The sequence below is a fragment of the Pongo abelii genome, chromosome 2 (assembly GCF_028885655.2).
Source record: "Pongo abelii isolate AG06213 chromosome 2, NHGRI_mPonAbe1-v2.0_pri, whole genome shotgun sequence".
Classification (NCBI taxonomy): Eukaryota; Metazoa; Chordata; class Mammalia; order Primates; family Hominidae; genus Pongo; species Pongo abelii.
In genome coordinates this window covers 7,314,301-7,335,325 of record NC_085928.1, presented here as the reverse complement: position 1 = coordinate 7,335,325, position 21,025 = coordinate 7,314,301, and the positions used below count along the sequence as shown (strand labels likewise).

General features: G+C 43.3%; 1 protein-coding gene across 5 annotated transcripts in view; it reads right to left on the bottom strand.

Moving 5' to 3' along the window:
- Positions 1-19,146, bottom strand: part of C2H3orf20 (chromosome 2 C3orf20 homolog) — a 103,815-nt gene extending 84,669 nt beyond the window's left edge. The window contains exons 1-5 of one of the 5 annotated variants that reach the window (XM_054551269.2): positions 18,737-19,146; positions 11,617-11,673; positions 10,751-11,370; positions 9,567-9,707; positions 3,909-4,028 (exon numbers count right to left, since the gene is read on the bottom strand). In XM_054551269.2, coding sequence (XP_054407244.2) covers positions 3,909-4,028; positions 9,567-9,707; positions 10,751-11,234 — 745 coding nt within the window. In that variant the 5' untranslated portion in view covers positions 11,235-11,370; positions 11,617-11,673; positions 18,737-19,146. Of the gene's footprint in view, positions 1-3,908; positions 4,029-9,566; positions 9,708-10,750; positions 11,371-11,448; positions 11,674-18,736 lie in introns of all 5 variants that reach the window. The other 4 variants (XM_054551271.2, XM_024244929.3, XM_054551270.2 and 1 more) reach the window with 4 other exon arrangements.
- Positions 19,147-21,025: the final 1,879 nt, after the last annotated feature.

Below are 21,025 nucleotides of genomic sequence, written 5' to 3'. Positions count from 1 at the left end.
AACATATGCAAATCAATCAATGTGATACATCCTATCAACAGAATGAAGTACAAAAACCCTATGGCCATTTCAACTGATACTGGAAAAGTATTTGATAAAATTCAACATTCCTTCATGATAAAAACCCTCAAAAAACTGGGTATAGAAGGAATATGCTTTAACATAGTAAAAACCATATATCACAGACTCATACCTAATATCATACTGAATGGGGAAAAACTGAAAGCCTTTCCTCTAAAATCAGGAACACGACAAGGATGCCCTCTTTCACCACTATTATTGAATATAATACTGGGAGTCCTGGCTAGAGCAATTGGAAAAGAGAAAGAAACAAAGGGCATTCAAATTGGAAAGGAAGAAGTCAAACTATCCTTGTTTGCAGATGATATGATCTTATATTTGGAAAAACCTAAAGACTCCACCAAAAAATTATTAGAACTGATAAACTCAGTAAGGTTGCAGGATACAAAAATCAACATACAAAAATCAGTAGCATTTCTATATGCCAACAGTGGACAGTCTGAAAAAGAAACTAAGAAAGTAATTCCATTTAAAATAGTCAGGAATTAAAGAAATGAAAGATTTCTACAATGAAAACTATAAAACACTGATGCAAAAAACTGAAGATGACATCAAAAAATGGAAATCTATTCCATGTTCATGGATTGGAAGAATAAATATTGTTAAAATGTCTGTACTACCCAAAACAATCTACAGATTTAATGCAATTGCTATCAAAATACCAATGGCAATCTTCACAGAAATAGAAAAAACATTCCTAAAGTTTATATGGAACCACAAAAGACCTAGAATAGCCAAAGCTATCATAAATAAAAATAATAAAACTAGAGGAATCACCTTACCTGACTTCAAATTATACAACAGAGCTATAGTAACCAAAACAGCATGGTACTGGCATAAAAACAGACATGTAGACCAGTGAAACACAATACAGAGCCCCAAAATAAATCTATACATCTACAATGAACCCATTTATGACAAAGGTGCCAAGAACATACATTAGGGAAAGAACAATCTTTTCAATAAATGGTGCTGGGAAAACTGGATATCCATATGCAGAAGGACCCCTATCTCTCACCATACACAAAAATAAAATCAAAATGGATTAAAGACTTAAGTCTCAGGCCACAAACTATTAACAACTAATAGAAAACATTAGCTGAAACTCTCCAGGATGTTGGAGTGGGCAAAGATTTCTTCAGTAATATCCCACAAGCACAGGCAACCAAAACAAAAATGGACAAATCAGATCACATCAAGTTAAAAAGCTCCTGCACAGCAAAGGAAACAATCAACAAAGTGAAGAGACAACCCACAGAATGAGAGAAAATATTTGCAAACTACCCATTTGATAAAGGATTAATGACCAGAATATATAAGGAGTTCAAACAATTCTATAGGAAAAAAAATCTAATAATCTGATTGAATGATCTTTCAAGCTCATTCTTCTCAAAAAAGAGACATACAAATGGCAAAGAGGTGTATGAAAAGGTGCCCAACATCACTGACAGTCAGAGAAATGCAAATTAAAACTACAAGGTGATATCATCTCACCCAGTTAAAATGGCTTTTGTCCAAAAGACAGGCAACAACAAATGCTGGTGAGGATGTGGAGAAAAGGAAACCCTCATAACTGTTGGTGGGAATGTCAATTAGCACAACCACTATGAAGAACAGTTTGGGGGCTCCTCAAAAAAATAAAGATAGAGCTACTATATAATCCAGCAATTCCATTCCTAGGTATATACCTGAAAGAACAGAAATCAGTATAATGAAGAGGTATCTGCACTCCCATGTTTAGGGCAGCACCACTCACAATAGCCAAGATTTGGAAGCAACCTAAGTGTCAATCAACAACAGATAAATGGATGAAGAAAGTGTGGTACATACACGTAATGGAGCACTAGTCAGCCATAAAAAGAGAATGAGATCCTGTCATTTGCAACAACATGAATGAAACTGGAGATCATTATGTTAAGTGAAATAAGCCAGCACAGAAAGGCAAACTTCGTATGTTCTAATTTATCAGAGCTAAAAATTAAACAATTAAACTCATGGAGATAGAGAGCAGATGGTTACCAGAGGCTGGAAGGGTAGTGTGGAGTGGGGAGGGCTAATGGATACAAAAAAACAGTAAGAATGAATAAGACCTAGTATTTGATAGCACACAGGGTGATTACAGTCTAACATAATTTAATTATATATTTTTAAATAACTAAAAGAGTTCAATTGAATTGTTTGTAACACAGAGGATAAATGCATAAGGTGATGGACACCCCATTTAGCTTGATGTGATTATTGTGTGCCTGTATCAAAATATCTCACATAACCCATAAACATATATACCGACTATACCCACAAAAAATTTAAAATTAAAAAAAGTTATATGAATATGGTCCCTCTCTCTCTCTGCCTCAAAATATCTTAATATTTTTGGACCGCAGTTGACCATGGGTAACTGAAACCACACAAAGGGGAAACCCTGGATAAGGAGGACTTCCGTATTTAACTTTTGCTTTGAAACAGCCTTGCTCAAGACATTACCCTCAGGTTCATTAGGCAGAAAAAGTCATTAAATCACCAGGTGTCTTGAGGGTACTTTCTTTTCCCTCAAACTGACAGTGGGATCACAGGGCCAGATCTAGGACCAGCTCAGGAGGGCACATGATAATGGAGTACTAAGCCAGGCACACATGCAATGGAGTGCTGGCAATGGTGCTGTGGGTTATTGTACCACAATGAGATGAAGCACATCAACACAGGTAAAGCAGTCAGGAAGGTGTGGCGGCCACTGAAGCTACTCTGTGCCCGGAAGGAGGTCAGCTCCTTTAAGCAAGGTATTTTCTGTCTTACAAGTCCACATCTGTACCCCCAGCATTTGGTACAGAGACTGACAGTTAGCAAATGTTCAATAACCATCTGTTCAATAACGGAAGGAGTATAGGATCAGCTTGATATGGTGCGTGATGAATACAAGGCACACCCATGATGACCATCCCCCTTTTACCAACATAGAGGTGAGGGCTGAGGAAGGCGGGTCAAACAGCCAGCCAGGGGCGGGGGCACGGAGGAAATCCAAGCTCTTTGGCTTCCAGCCTTACCTCCAGTGTCTGTGGGAATCAACTGGACGGCCTGAGCATTCCTGCCTGCCATCCACCCTCCCACCACCTTCAGGAACGTGGTCCTCTCCTACCTACCCTGTCGCCACAACCCAGCTGTCATGGCTAGCAGGGTGGGCCTGGGAGTTCTGCCAGGCCTTGCCCTGCTGTCTGTAGCCCCAGCCTGTCTCTCCTCTGAGCTTCTTCTTGAGCAGGTGTTGTTACACTGGTTGTCTTTGTCTGTCACCTGTTCTCTTCCTGAAGCCTCTCCTGTGTGTGTCTTCCTCAGTAGAATAGGAGTATCTTCTATGTCTTTGTTTCCTGCCCATACAAACTTGCCCAATTTGGGATGCGCAACTGAGGTCTACCAGGTTTGGTATCCAAATACCTCTCTTCAGATACTAATTCCCCCACTAGCTGTGGGACTGGACAGAGCTGTCTGAGCAGAGGCATGAGTTTGGGATACTGTAGGGGTGGAAGAGATGGGTTTGGTAGGATGTTGTCCCAGAGGAGGGACGCCACATCACTGGGAATGTAGGGCATGAGCAAGCTGAAATGATGAGCCTGTGCTATGCAGTGATAGGGCTGGACTGTGACAACCTTTCCATGAGCAAATCTGTGTGGACAGCTGCTGGATCTCCAGGCAGAGCTGCTATGTATCCTTCTAATCAGAAGACCAAATCAAACCATCCCACCAACCTACACAGGGTGGACAGAAACCTATCCCCCACCCCACCGCCACTGCCAATGAATGGTAGGCCATTAGATCTTGCTAGGAACGATTTTTACCTATTTTCTTCTTGGCTTCTTTTCCAGTAGAGAGGGAAAAGCTCAGACAGGCTGTGGAAGAGTGGTAGATCAGCTGGTAAGGCGAGTTCACCCCAATGACGGACATGTTTGCGAGGGACTCTGGAGTGGGAGAGAGAGAGATTCTTCTTTCAACTGTTTACTTTTAATTTTATTAGCCAAAAATGTAACATGGATTTCTTGTTCTCGTAGTACGGTGGGTCAGATACTGTAAAGTGCCGCGTTGTTACAAAACACCTAGATCTTGGAAGAAGGAGATTTTGCAATGCACCGGCAGAGCAATTAGGGGAAATCTTAACAGTTCCCCCCTGCAGTGCCTCTCCTCCCCAACCCTCTCAAGAGGGGGACCGGAGCAAGGAACAGCAAGCAAGCACAAAAAGTGATATTACTCCAAGGGCAAAGCCAAGTATCAGTGCTGCACCAGGTCAAGAGGATAAGTGTTGGGCCAGCAAGAAGGAAATTAAGAATCATCTATTCCCCCTTATCTAAGCCACAGAAATCAGATGCTTCTTCAATAATATATCAGTCTCTTGCAGAATCACACCATCTTGTGTAGGATCATTTGATACCTGACCACTTAAGAATTAAAATGTAGCACCCTTATGGCTAGTGGAAAAATCTTGTTCATTCTTGCAGAAACCTCACCAAATCATTTGTTTATTCTTCCCCAAAATATAGTCATTTCACTGGTTAGGCATGAAACCATTGTTAGAAAATTTTAGGTGATTCACTCATCACAGCTCACTCAAATTCAAAAAGAAAAAGGCAAACTTGACCTCCTAAGCAAAGACTATAGAGATTCCACAATGGATGATAAAACACAAAAGTAATCACCTCTGCTAGTGATCCAGGAGTTGAAATTAAAACAACTTTCAGGACCTTCTAACTTGGTAGAAATGAAAAGAACTAACAATAGCCAGTAATGGTAAAGAAGGAATAAAACCCATCAACCCTGTTGGTGTAGAGAGAATCCAAATTAAGTGTGATTTCAGAAGAAGAGCTACATATATATACTGAGACCTCTGCTCCAATAATCCCTCCCCTGGGAAGTTAACCAAATACGACAGAAATAAGAAGCCAGGTGCATAAAGTTGCCCATTACAATGCATATTATACAAATAACAAAAAGCCTGGAAACCTAAGCATTTACGTAAATGTGGAACATGAACATTACAAGGAGTCTATGCCCACTCAAAATGACAATTATTTAAAGTATATAGCCATGTTGGAAAATAGTTGTACTCCATTAGGTAAAAGAAACTAAGAAACAGGAAAATTGCAATACTCTAAATATATATATATACATACATGAGCACAGGAACCACAAAGGAAACTGCAAAGGTGAAAAGTAGCTCTTATATAAAGACGGTAAGATTGCTTCCTCTTTTTTGCATTTTTATTAATAATATTGTTGTCAACTAAAAATAAAGGAACAGTCTGGTTTTCTTCAGTGACAAGCCAGGGCTAGTAGGTATCAGGACAGGAGGGAAGACTACTTAGCACAGGGGATATTCTGGATACAGCTTTTTTTCTTTGTCTTTTTTTTTTTTTTTGAGACAGTCTCACTCTGTCATCCAGGCTGGAGTGCAGTGGCGCAATCTCGGCTCACTGCAACCTCTGCTTTCCAGGTTCAAGCGATTCTCCAGTCTCAGCCTCCCGAGTAGCTGGGACTACAGATGTGTGCCACCACAGCTGGCTAATTTTTTTGTATTTTTAGTAGAGACAAGGTTTCATCATGTTGGCCAGGCTGGTCTTGAACTCCTGGCCTCAAGCAATCCTCCTGCCTCAGCCTCCCAAAGTGCTGGGATTACAGTCATGAGCCACCACACTTAGCTTGGTCCCAACTTTAAGAGAAGTTAACTCTAGACCTGTTACAGCTTTGGTCTATCTCACATAAGAGGACGGTCCCGAAAAACATAATTCATGCAAAACAAATCATCAGAGTTTGAATCTTCTTTTTTATGCCCCAGGAGCGCTATCTAAGTAAAGTCCTTTTACGATGAATAAGTGTTTTTCCAAAAGAAATGGATCACTCCTTCGTTTTTGTTTTGCTACTTAGATTTTTGTCTTTAAACTCTAGGCTTTTTTAAAGAGAGGAGCGTCTGCACCAGCAAGTGCCAACAAGACAGGGAGGCTTGCTAAGGAGTGTGATGGAGAGGGGCGCTCTCAGCAATCAGCTGCTGCAGCAGGACAGCAAGATGCAGAGATCACCCAAAAGGCCCCCTGCCCCCAGCTCAGCTTAACTCTCTTCCCATTCTCCTCCATTAGATAAATCGCAGCCCACAGAGGATGCCAGAAGCCATGTGCCTCCCTCATCCTGAAAGAATGCTGAAACACTTTATCAGAAGGAGTGTTAGTGGTGAGGATCATTTTCCTTTTAAAGGTGAGGAGACGTGATATTCAGGTAGGAGTGGCTCAGGCAGGTGTGAGTCTCATGCACGTGCAACAGACTACTTAGCAGCTGTGCCCCCAAATGAGGGAGATCTTTAAGCCCCAAAACAGAATGCAAGGTGCAGAGCTCTGTCTGGCGATCACCACCTGCACAAATAATTACAGCACAACTAGAGGACCTGTGGTCTCAGAGCCTAGCTGATCCTAAACAAAACAGGCACAGTGTAACTTCCCCTAAAACAGAGATCTTCATTTCATGGTAAACACTGTGGGGAAGAGTGTTTTATCACAACTTTGTCTTAGAAAAGGAAGCCAAAATTTATGAAAATAACATTTTATCTTGTATTTTAAAAAATTAGTTGGTATTCTAAGAACACATTAAGTCTTACAAAGAAAATAAAAATGACTGCTGGATTTTTCAAGGCAGTATGGTTTCTTTCTTCCTGAATGATTGTATCATGGCAATAAAACATAAGGCCCTTCATGTTTTCCTTTTGCAAAATTATTGAAGAGCTTTACTGCTTTTTATTTTCTCTCCATGGAGTCATGATCCTGTATTCGGTTTTCCCTTCTGCGGCAGGCGGCTAGTGCTGCTCCCCTGCATCAGGCATCAGGGGCATTGGAGGGGCATTCTGCAGCTCTCCAGCATCACTTTTACTGACTTCATGAAATTTTATATTTTTTTCCCCAAGATCTGCAATTTTTCTATGCAATTTATTTGCACTGTATGTGTGCATTAGCAGATGTTTAATCTCTGACCATCAGGGGAGCCTGACAAAGATACTGACTCAGTGGACAGGGAGAGAGACTAAATGGGGACTGACTCTACAGGTGAGGGCAAATAGTTGGGAGAGAGAATTTTTTTATGCTTCCTATAAAACCTCTTGTCAGTGAGTACTTTTAGGCATTCAAAATGAACACCTGTGTATTTACCAAGCTTAAGACACAAAACACTGCAGAGCAAAAACCAAATAACTTGATTTAAAAATGGATTAAGGACCCAAATAGACATTTCTCAAAAGAAGAGACATAAATGGCCAATAGGTATATGAAAAAAATGCTCAATGTCAGTAATCATCAGAAAAATGCAAATCAAGACCACAATGAGATACCACGTTACACCTGTTAGAATGGCCATTACCAAAATGACAAAAGCTCACAAGTGCTGGCAACAGTGTGGAGAAAAGGAAACCCTTGTACACAGCTGGTAGGAATGGAGATTAGTGCTGCCATTATGGAAAACAGTATGGAGTTCCTCCGAAATTTAAAAATGGAACTACCATATGATCCAGCAATTCCACTTCTGGGTATTTATCCAAAGAAAAGAAATCAGTATTTCAAAGAGATATCTGCACTCCTATGCTCATTGCAGTATTATTCACATAGCCAAGACATGGAAACAACCTAAATGTTCATCAAAGGATAAATGGATAAAGAAAATGTCACACACAGACACACACACACACACACACACGAATATGATTCAGCTATTAAAAAAGGAAATCCTGGGCTGGGCGTGGTGGCTCACGCCTGCAATCCCAACGCTTTGGGAGGCCAAGGCAGACGGATCACAAGGTCAAGAGATCGAGACCATCCTGGCCAACATGGTGAAACCCCGTCTCTACTAAAAATACAAAAATGAGCCAAGCATGGTGGCACACACCTGTTGTCCCAGCTACTCGGGAGGCTGAGGAAGGAGAATGGCGTGAACCCGCGAGGCGGAGCTTGCAGCGAGCCAAGATCATGCCACTGCACTCCAGCCTGGCAACAGAGCGAGACTCCATCTCAAAAAAAAAAAAAAAAAGGGAAATCCTGCCATTTGCTACAACATAAGTGAACCTAGAGTACATTATATGCTGAATGAAAAAAAAGCCAGAAAAAAAAAGACAAATCCTGTATGATCTCACATATATGAGGAATCTAAAAAAGTCAAACTCAAACTCATAGAAGCAGAGAGTGAATGGTGGTTGACAGGGACTGGAGGGTGGCAGCGGGGGAGTGGGAAGATATTAGTCAAAGGGTACAAACTTTCACTTACAAGAGGAATGAGTTGTGGAGAACTAATATATAGCATGGTGGCTATAGTTAATATCACTGTATTGCACACTCAAAATTTGCTTGGGGAGATTTTGTGTTCTCAACATACACACACACACACACACACACACACAGACAGACAGAGAGAGAGAGAGGTCACTGGGTGAGAAAAAAACAACAAAAAGAACATTACAGACTCAATTGCTTGCTGTCTTCCAGATCCTGTTCCCCTTCTCTCTCCCCAGAGATCACTTCCTCGAATTTCCCTCTTCATGCTTTTATACTTATACTTTGTGTAATGTACCTATAAATGATATATTACTACTTTCCATGCTTTTAAACTTTGAAAAGTAATATCCTCCCATAGCTTCCTCTTGTTTTTCCTTAATACTATCATTGGAGATTTCTCTCTGTGAATATCTATGCTTTAGTGCCTCACTCATTTTCATGATTCATTATGTCCCACTGTCTAAATGGACCTTAATTTATATCTTTTTCTCTTGTTGATAAACATTCGGATTAATTTTTGCCAGTCCAAAGAATTCTGCAATAAACATTTCTTTTTTTATTTTTAATTTAAAGACAGTCTCACTATGTTGCCCAAGCTGGTCTTGAACTCCTGGACTCAAGGGATCCTACTGCCTTGGCCTCCCAAAGTGCTGGGATTACAGGCATAAGCCACCATGCCTGCCTGCAGTAAACACTCTTGTATGACTTCTGGAATATGTGTGAGCTTCCCTTGGGCTGTGTGACTCGAGTGCAGCCTGTGGACTGCCACTGACCCACATAGGCCATGACCAGGTGAGCACAAAAACTGAAGGTGAGCACTGAGAGGCCTGTGCAGCAACTTGACACTGCTGTGACATTTATCACGTGTTTAAAAGGATCGGTCCACAACAGACTGGAAATTTTAAACATGAGTCCTTCACTGCACATAGCTTGAGAGCACAGCTCTAGGGAATGACCTCTAAGAGGAGCTGCTGGGTTGTGAGGTGTAGCCGTCGCCCACTCAGCAGATACCACCAAACCACTCTCCACAGGAATTGCACCAATTCATCCACTCACCCGTAGCATTTGAAAATCCCTGTTGCTCCACATCCACCTCAATTCTTGGAAATGTCAAACCTTCAAACTGGGGGTTTTGCCTTTCCATTGCATTCCTGCTAATATTGTTTGCACTTCTTACCTAAGGGTTGAAGCTCAGGTACCCACCTTTCCACAACTGTCCACTGCTGTAGCCACTTCTCCCGGCTGTGCCGATCAGGCAGTTGAAGGCCATCTCCTTGGCATTGAGGTGGAGGAGCTGGCTGGCCTCCACAAAGCGCCTGGTGATGTCCAAGGGGTTGGCACCCACTAAAGCAATGATAGAAAGCAACACGTTTCCCTCCTAGCATGGGGATAATGCTTCCAGAAAAGGACCTCTGTAAATGGCCCAGGAAAGAAGGGTAGAGTGGAGCGCTATTCCTAGGGTAGGCAGGGGTGAGGGGGCTACTGTGAAAGGCTCTCAAGCTCTGAGGACCCTTCAGATGTCACTTTGCTCTCCTCCCTTTGCCTGTCTCTCTTCCTACCCATAGGCCTGGGTACTGATGCTATTGGTTTCTGAAATGACGCAGCATCCAGAAGTCTCCATCACTGGTACTGCTCTAGGTCCTGGCCTTGATCCTGGGATGACACCTTCACTTTGGAAGGACCCCGGTTCTTTTTTTTTTTTTTTTTTTTTTTTTTGAGATGGAGTCTATCACCCAGGCTGGAATGCAGTGGCATGATGTCGGCTGGCTGCAACCTCCACCTCCTGGGTTCAAGCGATTCTCCTGCCTTGGCCTCCTGAGTAGCTGGGATTACAGGTGTGCACCACCACACCCGGCTAATTTTTGTATTTTTAGTAGAGTCAGGGTTTCACCATATGGGCCGGGCTGGTCTCGAACTCCTGACCTTGTGATCCTCCTGCCTCAGCCTCCTAAAGTGCTGGGATTACAGGGGTGAGCCACCGTGCCTGGCCTGGGACCCTGGTTCTTATTATTCCCCCTTGTTCTGGCTCTACTGGGCTCTGTCTGGCTACTTCCCAATCAGCCCTGCTGATCTGAAAACTTCATATGCCACCCGACATGGGTGCTGTCTCCCCACCTTAGCATCATTCTCACAAACACTGTCCCTTAGTGCCTCTGACCTCGCACGTTCCTATTACTAACCTTCCAATCTGGACTCTGGAAAGCTGGGGCAATGGCAGGAAAAATGGGAGAACAGGGAGGAGTGAGAGGATGATTCCAGGAGCCGCAGAGGGAAGGCATCCAATTCCTACAGCAGACCCACGGTTGCCACCTGTTCCCAGCATGTGCCTCTGAGACGCCCATTTGTAGTGGGTGTGGTGGGCACATACACAAACATCTGGGCCTTACCAGACATAGACTCCACCATGGCCTTCATCTTCAGTTTGAGGAGCTCCGTCAGCAGGTGGATGGATTGCTGCTGAAACCTGTTCAGGGTCTCCTGGTGGGCGCGCACCTGACGGGCCATGGTGGGAGAGAGGGTGGAGCGCTTGGCTGCCCCAGTGGTTGCCAGCAGCACTGGACGTGGTGGTGCTGGTGGTGGTGGAGGTAGTGGCTTCTTCAGTGTGGGGACCTGCACAAAGGTGGGTTCCATGAGCACCACCAGTGGGGCTCCAAAGCTGACCTCCAGGCCCAAGATGTCGGACGGGGTAGGCACTGAAGGGTCGCTGATGAGCTCTTCCCAAGTGAACTCAAAGATGTTTCTGATGCCCTTTGGTATAGAAATGCCTGCATTCTGGCAGATCATGAGGAGTTTGGAGATGCGGGCCAGTAGCTTGGGGGCCATGGCTGTGTATTGCTGGTATAATTCTAGGTTACTCTTGATGTAACTCATGAGAGGGACCTTCAGCTATAAAGAGAGCTCTCTGAGAGGTGACTGAGAGCAAAAGTTCTTCCCTACGGTGAAGGCTTGGAGATGGACAGAATGGATGTGCTGAAATGGCCCTTACAGGTCATTGAGCCAGTGGTTCCTATCCAGAAAGGACAAGAAAAGAGTTAGTCACTCTCCCCGTAGTAGGGCAAGGGGAGGTCCCCCGTCCCTTACCTACCCAGAGACACCATCAGAGAGATCAATGTTAGTGAGTCACTTTGGGAAGGGTCTGGTGATAAGTATGGTTCCAGGAAAGCTTCAAGGACAGTCACACAAACTGGGTATAGGACCCTGGGGGCGCTGGAGGAATGGAAGGGCTGGGGAAGAGAGAAAGGTCCCATTGCACCTTTTGTAGCTAGAGATCCGAGGGTGAAAGATCTGCTTGTGGTCAATCAATAAGAACCTGCAAGAACAAAAAGATGTTTCACTGGTTCTCTTTGGAAGCAAGGGATGCAGAAACTCCTGGTTGCAATGCCAAGATGGGCATGGAATTATCCAACCTGTACATCTGAGGGCAGACAGGAAAGAATGAGGACAATGCATTTACTAAGCTCAATCACTAATATAATTTGCCAAATTTCATCAAATCCAAGCCATTAGCAATCAAAAGATGCACCATCTTTATAAGAAAAAAATGAATGTAAGCTGCCATTGACTGTAAGACATATCACAGTTTCAGAGATGTTAAAGTTGGAAAATACGTGCCTGAAAATCAATGGACTATAATAAATATTTTTCCACTTTAATACTACAGTAATGTTTACCCTGACATATTTCTACAATTGTGTTTTATTCTTACCTTCTTAACTTATACCAAAAATAGACCACTGGTTGAAGAGACGAAGCATAAAGAACAATTTAATAAGCAAAAAAATGGCTAGAAAAACCTGTAAATACACTGGCAGAGTTTTGTAACCAGACCTGAAAGTTTCATTTTTCTGAACAAAATGAACCCGATAGCAGTCTTTAATAATATATCAATTAAAACTAGTCACATCTTATGCTACACAAAAATGATTTGTTTCTTGTAATTCCCAAGGGACTTTATGAGAGTGTGAGCCTCCGTGAAAGACTCAAGAATCCAGAGCATGTAGCAAAGCTCAACCCAAGGGAGACTTAGAGGAGGAGGGGTGGGGGGGGGGGGGTCTGTCCTCTCTGCTGATGGCCATCTCCAGCATCTTGATGCAGAGTCAGCAAGTTGTTCCTGTTGTCCAACTCCAACAACCCTAACCAGCCCACTTACCAGGAAGGGCTGCTGGCCCAAGGCTTCTGACCACACTTGTCAGTGAGTGCAGCTGTCCAACCATCTCTTCGACCACCTTTTATCCTGACAACCACTCCAGCCAACACACCTGTCTTCTTTTCCACTAGACAATGCTCCCTTTCCCTTTTCAAACCCTGTTCCTCCTGGAGCCACCCCAAGTTCGCCATTCCAGGACGGCCTGCCTGGTGCCCACCTTCCGTGTTTACAGGGCAGGCTCATGGCCACGAGCTCATGTGCCCACCCAGTGGTGAGAAAGCTATCATCTTTCTTGTTTTGCTGAGGAATCCGAGCTCTTGGTCAGGAGTCACCCATCTGCAGACTCCTGGCACGGAGGCCTTTCCAAACACCACACTAATTTTTCATGGCCTCTGACCTGCCTCTGTCCATCTATCAGTAACAAAATCTCCAAGGAACATGAGCCCCAAAGAGCAAACCCTTCTAGCATCCTGCTGGTTTGCAGATACAGTGGCTTCCTATACCTATTTGTTGACCCCCTGGCATCTCCATTCCTCAGCTTTGCAGATTGGGAAAAAGAGCTTTGTTTTTGAAATGATAAGTCCACAGGACAAAGAAACCACTCAGAATCCCGGTCATCTGGGCAACCAGCCAGACGGATCCGATCCTGACTGTGCAGGGCAGATTTTTTTTTTTAAGTCAGGACTTAAATGAGAAGAGGGAGATAACTAATATAAGTCTTGAAATATTAACTGGTTTGGGAAACTTATCCCCCCTGCCACCAGTTCCTTTGTTTTTTGAGGTTAATTTTGAAGATATATCTTACAGATAAAAGCTGAATTTTTGAACAGCTTTATTGAGACAAAATTCACATACAATCCACCCTTTTTAACATGTGTACAATGGCTTTTAGTATATTCCAAGTTGTATAACCATTACTATCTAATTTTAGAACATCCTATTGCCCCCACACAAAACCCATCATCAGTCACTCCCTGTTTCCCCTCACCCTCAGGCAACCATTCATCTAGTTTCTGTCTCTATGGATTTGCCTGTTCTGGACATTTCATAAAAATAGGATCATCAACTATGTGGTTATTTTTGTGACTGTCTTCTTTCACTTGCTGTAATGTTTTTTAAATTCATCCATGTTATATACCATGTATCAGTACTTCATTCCTTTTAATGGCAGAATAATATTCCACTGTATGGATATACCACAATTTGTTGATCCACTCATTTGTTAATGGGCATTTTGGTTATTTTTATTTTTTGGCTATTATGAATAGTGCTATGAATATGCATACATAAGCTTTTGTGTGGATGTATGTTTTCATTCTCTCACATATGTATACCTAGAAGTGGGATTGCTGGGTCATAGGGTAACTCAGTGTTTAACTTTGTGAGGGCTTGCCAGACTGCTGTATCATTTCACAGTCCCACCAGTGGCGTTATGAGAATTCCAATTTCTCTCTTTGCCAGCACTTGTTATTATGCCTTTTTGACTCTAGTGCTATCCTAGTAGATGTGAAATTATGTCTCATTGTGGTTCTGGTTTGTATTTCCCTAAAGACTAATTTGTATTTCCCTAAGCATCTTTTCATATGTTTATCGGCCATTTTATATCTTTGAGAAATGTGTATTCAGATCTAAAATCTGTTTTAAAAAGCAATGTCATTTTAAATTAAATGTGGAGATAACCTACGTTTATTGCTGTATATTTACATCTCTTCAAAACTCAGAAGTGACCATGTGACTACATCCTGGCCTGAGATGCAGATGAAGCTCCTGGGTAAAGGATCCTGAGAAATCTGTTTGAAGGAGGCTGCCTTCAGGGAATGAACATTATTATTTTTATTTTTTTTTTTACCAGCTGACCTCTCTAGTCCTTCTTGCCTGAAATGGATAAGGTGGCTGTAGCTCCAGCAACCATTTTGAGCCACGAGGTTACCCTGAAGAGGGAAACTTTGCATTAAAGGTGGCCAAGCTGCACAGCAGAGCCCGGGCTCCTGATGACATTGTGGCACCCACACCAGCACTTAACCATCCACCTCCAAGCTTTTTCCACATGCAAATGAACCTCTAATGCCTTTAAGCCACTTTATTTAGCTCTCTATTCTGGCCTATGAAAGTGATTCCCCACTGACCCCCAGCCATGTTAGATCATCACTCCTTCCTTTCCATTTATCCAATTTCTATTTTGTCATTCATTTTTCCATCACCGAGACATGGATCTTGACCTAAAGTAACTCAACAGTGAACAGGCAGAGCAGACTTACAAAATCAACTTATGTGATAAGGGTCACACTACAGAAAAATGTACAAAGCCCATGAAAACAAAAACAAAAACAAAAAGGAAAGAACTGGCACTAGACAGTGTTCTAAAAGATGAGTAAGAAGCTGCCAGGCAGATAGGAAGAAGACAGGCATTCTAGGAAGAAGGAACAGCACCTACAAAGAGATGGTGACATTGGAAGCATGGTGAGCTCCGAGGACTGCACGCACCTCAGTATGTCTGGGGTGTGGGGGAATCCGTGGGAGAGTAGCAGATGAAACTGGGAAAGTGGCCTAGAATCAGATCTTGCAGGGCCTTGTATGTCATTCCAAAGAATTTGCATCTGCTGTATAATCAAATACTCCATGCAAATACTGAAATGTATTGTCTTTAATGGCTAATTGTGTCCCATATGGTCTCATCTCTGCAATTGGAAGGCAGGGGCCATGTCTTCTCTTTTATAATCTCTACAATGCTAAGCCCAGCACTGCTACATGCCAGAAACGGAAAAATATCTGTAACATTAAAGTCAGCCATGTAGCCTAAGGGACCCATGCAGATGGCTATAAACAAAGCTTCAAGATGCAATTCCCAGAAAGAAATGAAATGTATAACAAATTTATAAAGGATATGAGGGATGGCCATGGACGCAGCACCTTCTTCAGTCAACAATCTGCTGCATGTTTCCACTGTTTCCAGTTAGCTTCTGGGACAGGGATGGGGAAGGCATGGGCCCTGCTCTCGAGGGGCTCACAGTAGAGAGGGGAGACACACACAGAAGGCTACAGTAAGTCAGAGTGCTCTCTGCAAGGCGGAATGGAAACCCAGAGAAGGAAGTGTCACTGGGAGACCAAGAGTTAAGGTTCTCACATCACATGAATGTGTGTTCAGGCGATGTGACCTTAAGCCCAGCCTTTGATCTGTGTGATGTTTCCAATGGCCACGTGTGACACTAGTCCCCACCTTCAAGGACTGTGAGGATTAGTGAGGTGATGTGTGTGAAGGGTCAGCACACACGCAGCACAGAGTTGAGTGCTCAGTAAATGTTAAGTAGAAAAAAGGTCATTATTTGAAGTGGTCAAAGGTTGTATGCCAGGCGATGGGCACAGCTCTTGTATAGGCTGAAGGCTCCAAACAGCCTTGACAAGTTTGCGGAACAGCAAGGAACTGGATGCCGCTACAGGGTAGTGTAGAGGTGGGGAGGGTAGGACCAGGTGAGAGGAGCCTGAGCTTGATCTTGTAGCTGATGGGAAACTACTGAAGTTGGCAAACAAAGGAGGCATCTGCATTGTAGGGTGCTCCTTCTGTTGCTGGCAGCGTGGAGAGAAGTGCGGTGGGGTGAGTGGATATGCACAGCTGCTGCTAGGGGTTAGCCAAGGACGTGAGCTGCACCCATAGCACGCTTATTTCTGCCTACGATCAAAAAGGATGTTCAGGCCGGGCATGGTGGCTCACACCTGTAATCCCAGCCCTTCGGGAGGCCGAGGCGGGCAGATCACCTCAGGTCAGGAGTTTGAGACCAGCCTGGCCAACACGGTGAAACCCCGTCTCCAGTAAAAATACAAAAAGTAGCCAGGCATGCTGGTGTGCACCTGTAATCCCAGCTATTCAGGAGGTTTAGGCAGGAGAATCGCCTGAACCCGGGAGGCAGAGGTTGCAGTGAGTCGAGATCGCGCCATTGCTCTCCAGCCTGGGCAACAGGAGCGAAACTCTCATCTAAAAAAAAAAAAAAAAAAAAAAAGAGCACCTGGAAGGGTATAAAAAGGCACAGACCCAGCAAACTGCCAGGGGTACATGGTGGTGCAAAAGCAGGACAGGGAGGAAAAGGGAAGACGTTCTGAATGAGCTTCAGGAAAATCAAGGGTACCTGGCCAGAAGGCAGCTGAGGGGAAATGGGCATAGATTTAAAAGCAGAGAGAGGGCATACCTCCACCCCTTTACTGGCACTGATCCAGAACACATTTTTTGGTCAAAGTATACACAGCTGTATACTTAAGAAGACAATCAAACTAAGCCTCCTCAGGTTATCTGGTCATGGTGTTCTCTGCTATTTTCTCTAGTTTCTGGCTCTCTGATTTTAATCAGAAATACTTCTGACAAGGGCAGCGAGTCCAGATGTCAGCGCGTGACTGCAATTTGTGAGCAGGCATGGCTTTAGGCTAGGACAGGTCTGAGAATCAGCACTCACTAGATGCATAAAAGAAATGGAGGTGGGCCTAGGAATATTAATAGATGCTGTTCTCTGTACTGTTAAGCATATAAAACAGCATTCTGGACAGATGCTTGGCAGAGAAAAGGAAAGAAGGGCTCTGCTAGAGAGAAGTGGATCTTAAGGTGAGCAGGGTCGGGGCCACTGCACATAAGATTGAGCTTAACTTCATGAGAAGCCAAGGTTTAATGTGACACTGGAATCTCATGGTGGCCATCCTGGAGTGGATTCTCAAGGAGATTCACTGTGGTATCAAAGGGCCCTTACTTTGATGGGTCTCCTGACAAGACCCATCAAGAAACATAAAATCGACCATCTCTTTGACCCAGTTTTCCTGCTTATGAAAGTGGCACCCCAGGGGACAGTTTCAAAATGGGGGGAGGAGTGTCAGGGAAGTTATCTGTATAAAGATCGATGTCTGTTAAACCATACTAAAAGATGCTTATAGCCACTTCATTCCCTATAGTGAAATAATGATGTACATTAAGCTGATGAACTATTAGGCAACAATTAAAAATAACTAGGAAGATCGGTTTTAGAAACGTTAAAGAAAGAAGAACGAAATGGTGCGTATACGCTGATTACACATTCCATGGAAACCTGTGCAGATCATAAGTTGGACACAGAGATACAAAGCCTTTTCTTTTTAAGGAAAAGGTGATTATTTTTGGAAAAGCAATAAAACCTGTGTTCCCAGCAGACAGTGGCACAGTTATCAGACTCATTTGCGACCTGAGAGACCTGGGCTGGGAGCAAGGCCCACTCTTGTATTTTTTGGTTTTCAAAAACCCTGAACAACTATGGCTGTGTGTGGAGAGGGTGGTGTGGGGTGGGGTGCGGGGAGGTGGACTCTGTTCAACCTCAGGGAATAATGACCAAAAAAAAAGGTGGGAGGCAGGGGGAAGGAAGGCAGTACACCCCACAGAAAATGCTTAAAACCTGGCCAAACTGTTAACAAGCATGTAAGCTTTCAGACTTAGGGAGAATGTGGCAATTAGAAATGTAGTGGAGGGCTGGGTGCAGTGGCTCACACCCGTAATCCCAACACTTTGGGAGGATGAGGCAGGCAGATCATCTGAGGTCAGGAGTTCGAGACCAGCCTGGCCAACATGGGTGAAACCCCATTTCTACTAAAAATACAAAAATTAGCCGGACGTGGTGGTGCGTGCCTGTAATCCCAGCTACTCGGGAGGCTGAGGCAGAAGAATCACTTGAACCCAGGGAGTGGAGGTTGCAGTGAGCCACTGCACTCCAGCCTGGGCAGCAGAGCGAGACTCCATCTCCAAAAATAAATAAATAAATAAATAAATAAATAAATAAATAACAAAAACAAAAGAAATACAGTGGAGAAAGAAGCTGTTTCAATTGAGGGTGGAACAGATGCAATATTTCTGTCCACTCCTACCACTGGACAAACGCACACTTACTATGAGTGACTATATAGATGCAGCCTGGGATTTACTAAGAAACACCATAACAGAACATCAATAGGCCAGGGTGACAGGTTTTCACTACAACACCTTACTTCCTTTGAACATTTGGATTTTCTAGTTTTCCTAGACAGTGACCTACACCAATCACACCATCCCCGGCCTCTCGCCCCCAGTACACATACTTTAAACATGAAGATAATGTCCACAGCCCACCGGGGCAAAACACCTCACCCAGCCTGCTAACAGGGGCAGGCAGGATGACTGTGGTAGTTTCATTTACTCTCATCTTTTCAGTGGGTCAATGAATTCCTTTCAATGATCATCACTCACCTTAGCCATGTAGTTTTTTACAGGAACTGCTTGCCGAATAACCGACTTAGTTCAATTTACTGACTTAAAAGGACACAGTATGGCATGGGCTACTCCAGGTTGTGTTAACTGTAAAGACCAGTACCCATCCCCGTTCCAAATTCTAAACTCTACTACCTCATCTGCATGTCACAACAAGGTCAGCTGAAAACCTCCCTGTGGGCTGCACTTGAGCTTTCACAGGGAATAAACGACCTCACAAGTCTGGCAAATGTATGGCTAAACGCAGCAGGAATCTCATGTATATGGATCTGAATGTTCTTTGGGAATTCTGCAGCAAATAAAATGATTTACTGAGCCAATTCAAACGAACTCTATCAAAACACACAAAGGCCTAGAGGAGAGATTACAATGAAAGTAAATAACTCAAGGCAATTTTTGATCTAAAGCATTTTGCTTAGCTCTACAAAGGCATGAATGAGGTGTGGTCACGTTTTTCTATAGGAGGTTTTGCCACTACTTGCTCCCAAGTTAAACATGGCCACAGAGTATTGTGAATGTTTAATGTATGTCTGGGAGAAATTTATTGGCCAATACTTTAGTTACTAATGGGAGGATTATGTATAGTCAGACCATAAAGCGTGTAAAAGCAGATCACTTAGAGCCGCTCTATCCAGGACAGCAGCACTAGATGCATGGGCCCTTTGAGCATCTGAAATAAGGTTAGCATGACTAAGGAAGTGGGTTTTATTTTTTCAAACTTGATGTTCAATTCAGTTACTGAAAAACTTTACTGTTTAAGTATCTTTGGAACAACTTGGATATGAATTTGTGTTTTTCAACTGCATATTTTACAAAATCTAAATACAGATCAAGTATTCCTGATGAAACGTTAGCATCCAAATTGAGATGTGCTATAACCGGATACACAGTGAGTTTTGAATTCTTAGCGTGAAGAATAATAATTTTAGATCTCACTAATAATTTGCATATATTGAGTACATGTTGAAATATTTTGGATATGCTGAGTTAAATAAAATATATTATAATTTCACTTTTTAAATATGGTTGCTAGAAAATTGAAAATGACACTCTGGGCTTATTATTTTTTTTTTAATTTTGAGACGGAGTTTCACTCTTGTTGCCCAGGCTGGAGTGCAATGGTGTGATCTCAGCTCACTGCAACCTCCGCCTCCCAGGCTCAAGTGATTCTCCTGCCTCGGCCTCCCAAGTAGCCGGGATTACAGGCATGCGCCACAGGTTTATTTTTTATTTCTGTTGGAGGGTGCTGTTTTAAGAGTATGGAGCTGACATCTAAGAATTCTAATGCCATCTGCTGGATACACTAGTACAAGCCAGGCCCCTGTCACACAGTAAGACTGTGATGGTGTGTCAATACTCAAAGAACTGGATCTGAAACAGAAAAGGGCTCACAAAACACTGAACTAAATTATACTGTTAAGAGGGGATTATAAATAGGTTTATTTAGTTTTTGAAATCCCAGAGAAAATGTGACTCACAGTTATTAGATAACAGTGACCATGAGCCAACGAGCACAACTGCTTCGCCGTCCACCCGGGTGCTGCAGGCATGGATGTGGTCACCTGGGATGGACCCTTTGTGATGCTGGCTCCCACACCTACAGCTCTTCCTGCTGCCTGCCGTGTCCCTGTCTCCCTTCTCCTTTCTACTCCACAGTCGGCCTCGAGTCCTTCTGCTCTGTGTTACACACACATCCTCTTTTCATCTTTCTTTGTCTATTCATTGTTGTTGTTTTTTTTTTTTTGAGACGCAGTTTTGCCCTTGTTGCCCAGGCTAGAGTGCAGTGGCGCGACCTTGGCTCACTGCAAGCTCCGCCTCGTGGGTTCATGCCATTCTCCTGCCTCAGCCTCTCGAATAGCTGGAACTACAGGCGCCCGCCACCACGCCCGGCTAATTTTTTGTATTTTTAGTAGAGACAGGGTTTCACCGTGTTAGCCAGGATGGTCTCGATCTCCTGACCTCGTGATCTGCCCACCTTGGCCTCCCAAAGTGCTGGGATTACAGGCGTGAGCCACCGCGCCCAGCTGTTTTCTTTCTACTCTTTCTTTTTTCTGTTATTCTTATGATTCTAGCATGTCTAATAATTCTATTTTTCTTTTTAGTATTCCAATTTTTCTTTTTGTCTCTTCCCTCTTTATCCTACAAGCTGTTTCAGTACGTTTTGTAGTTTTAGCTCTTACATTTAGGTCTTTCATTCACTGTGAGTTGATTTTTTTGTATGTGGTGTGAGGCAGAAGTCCAAACCCATTCTTTTGCATGGAATATTCA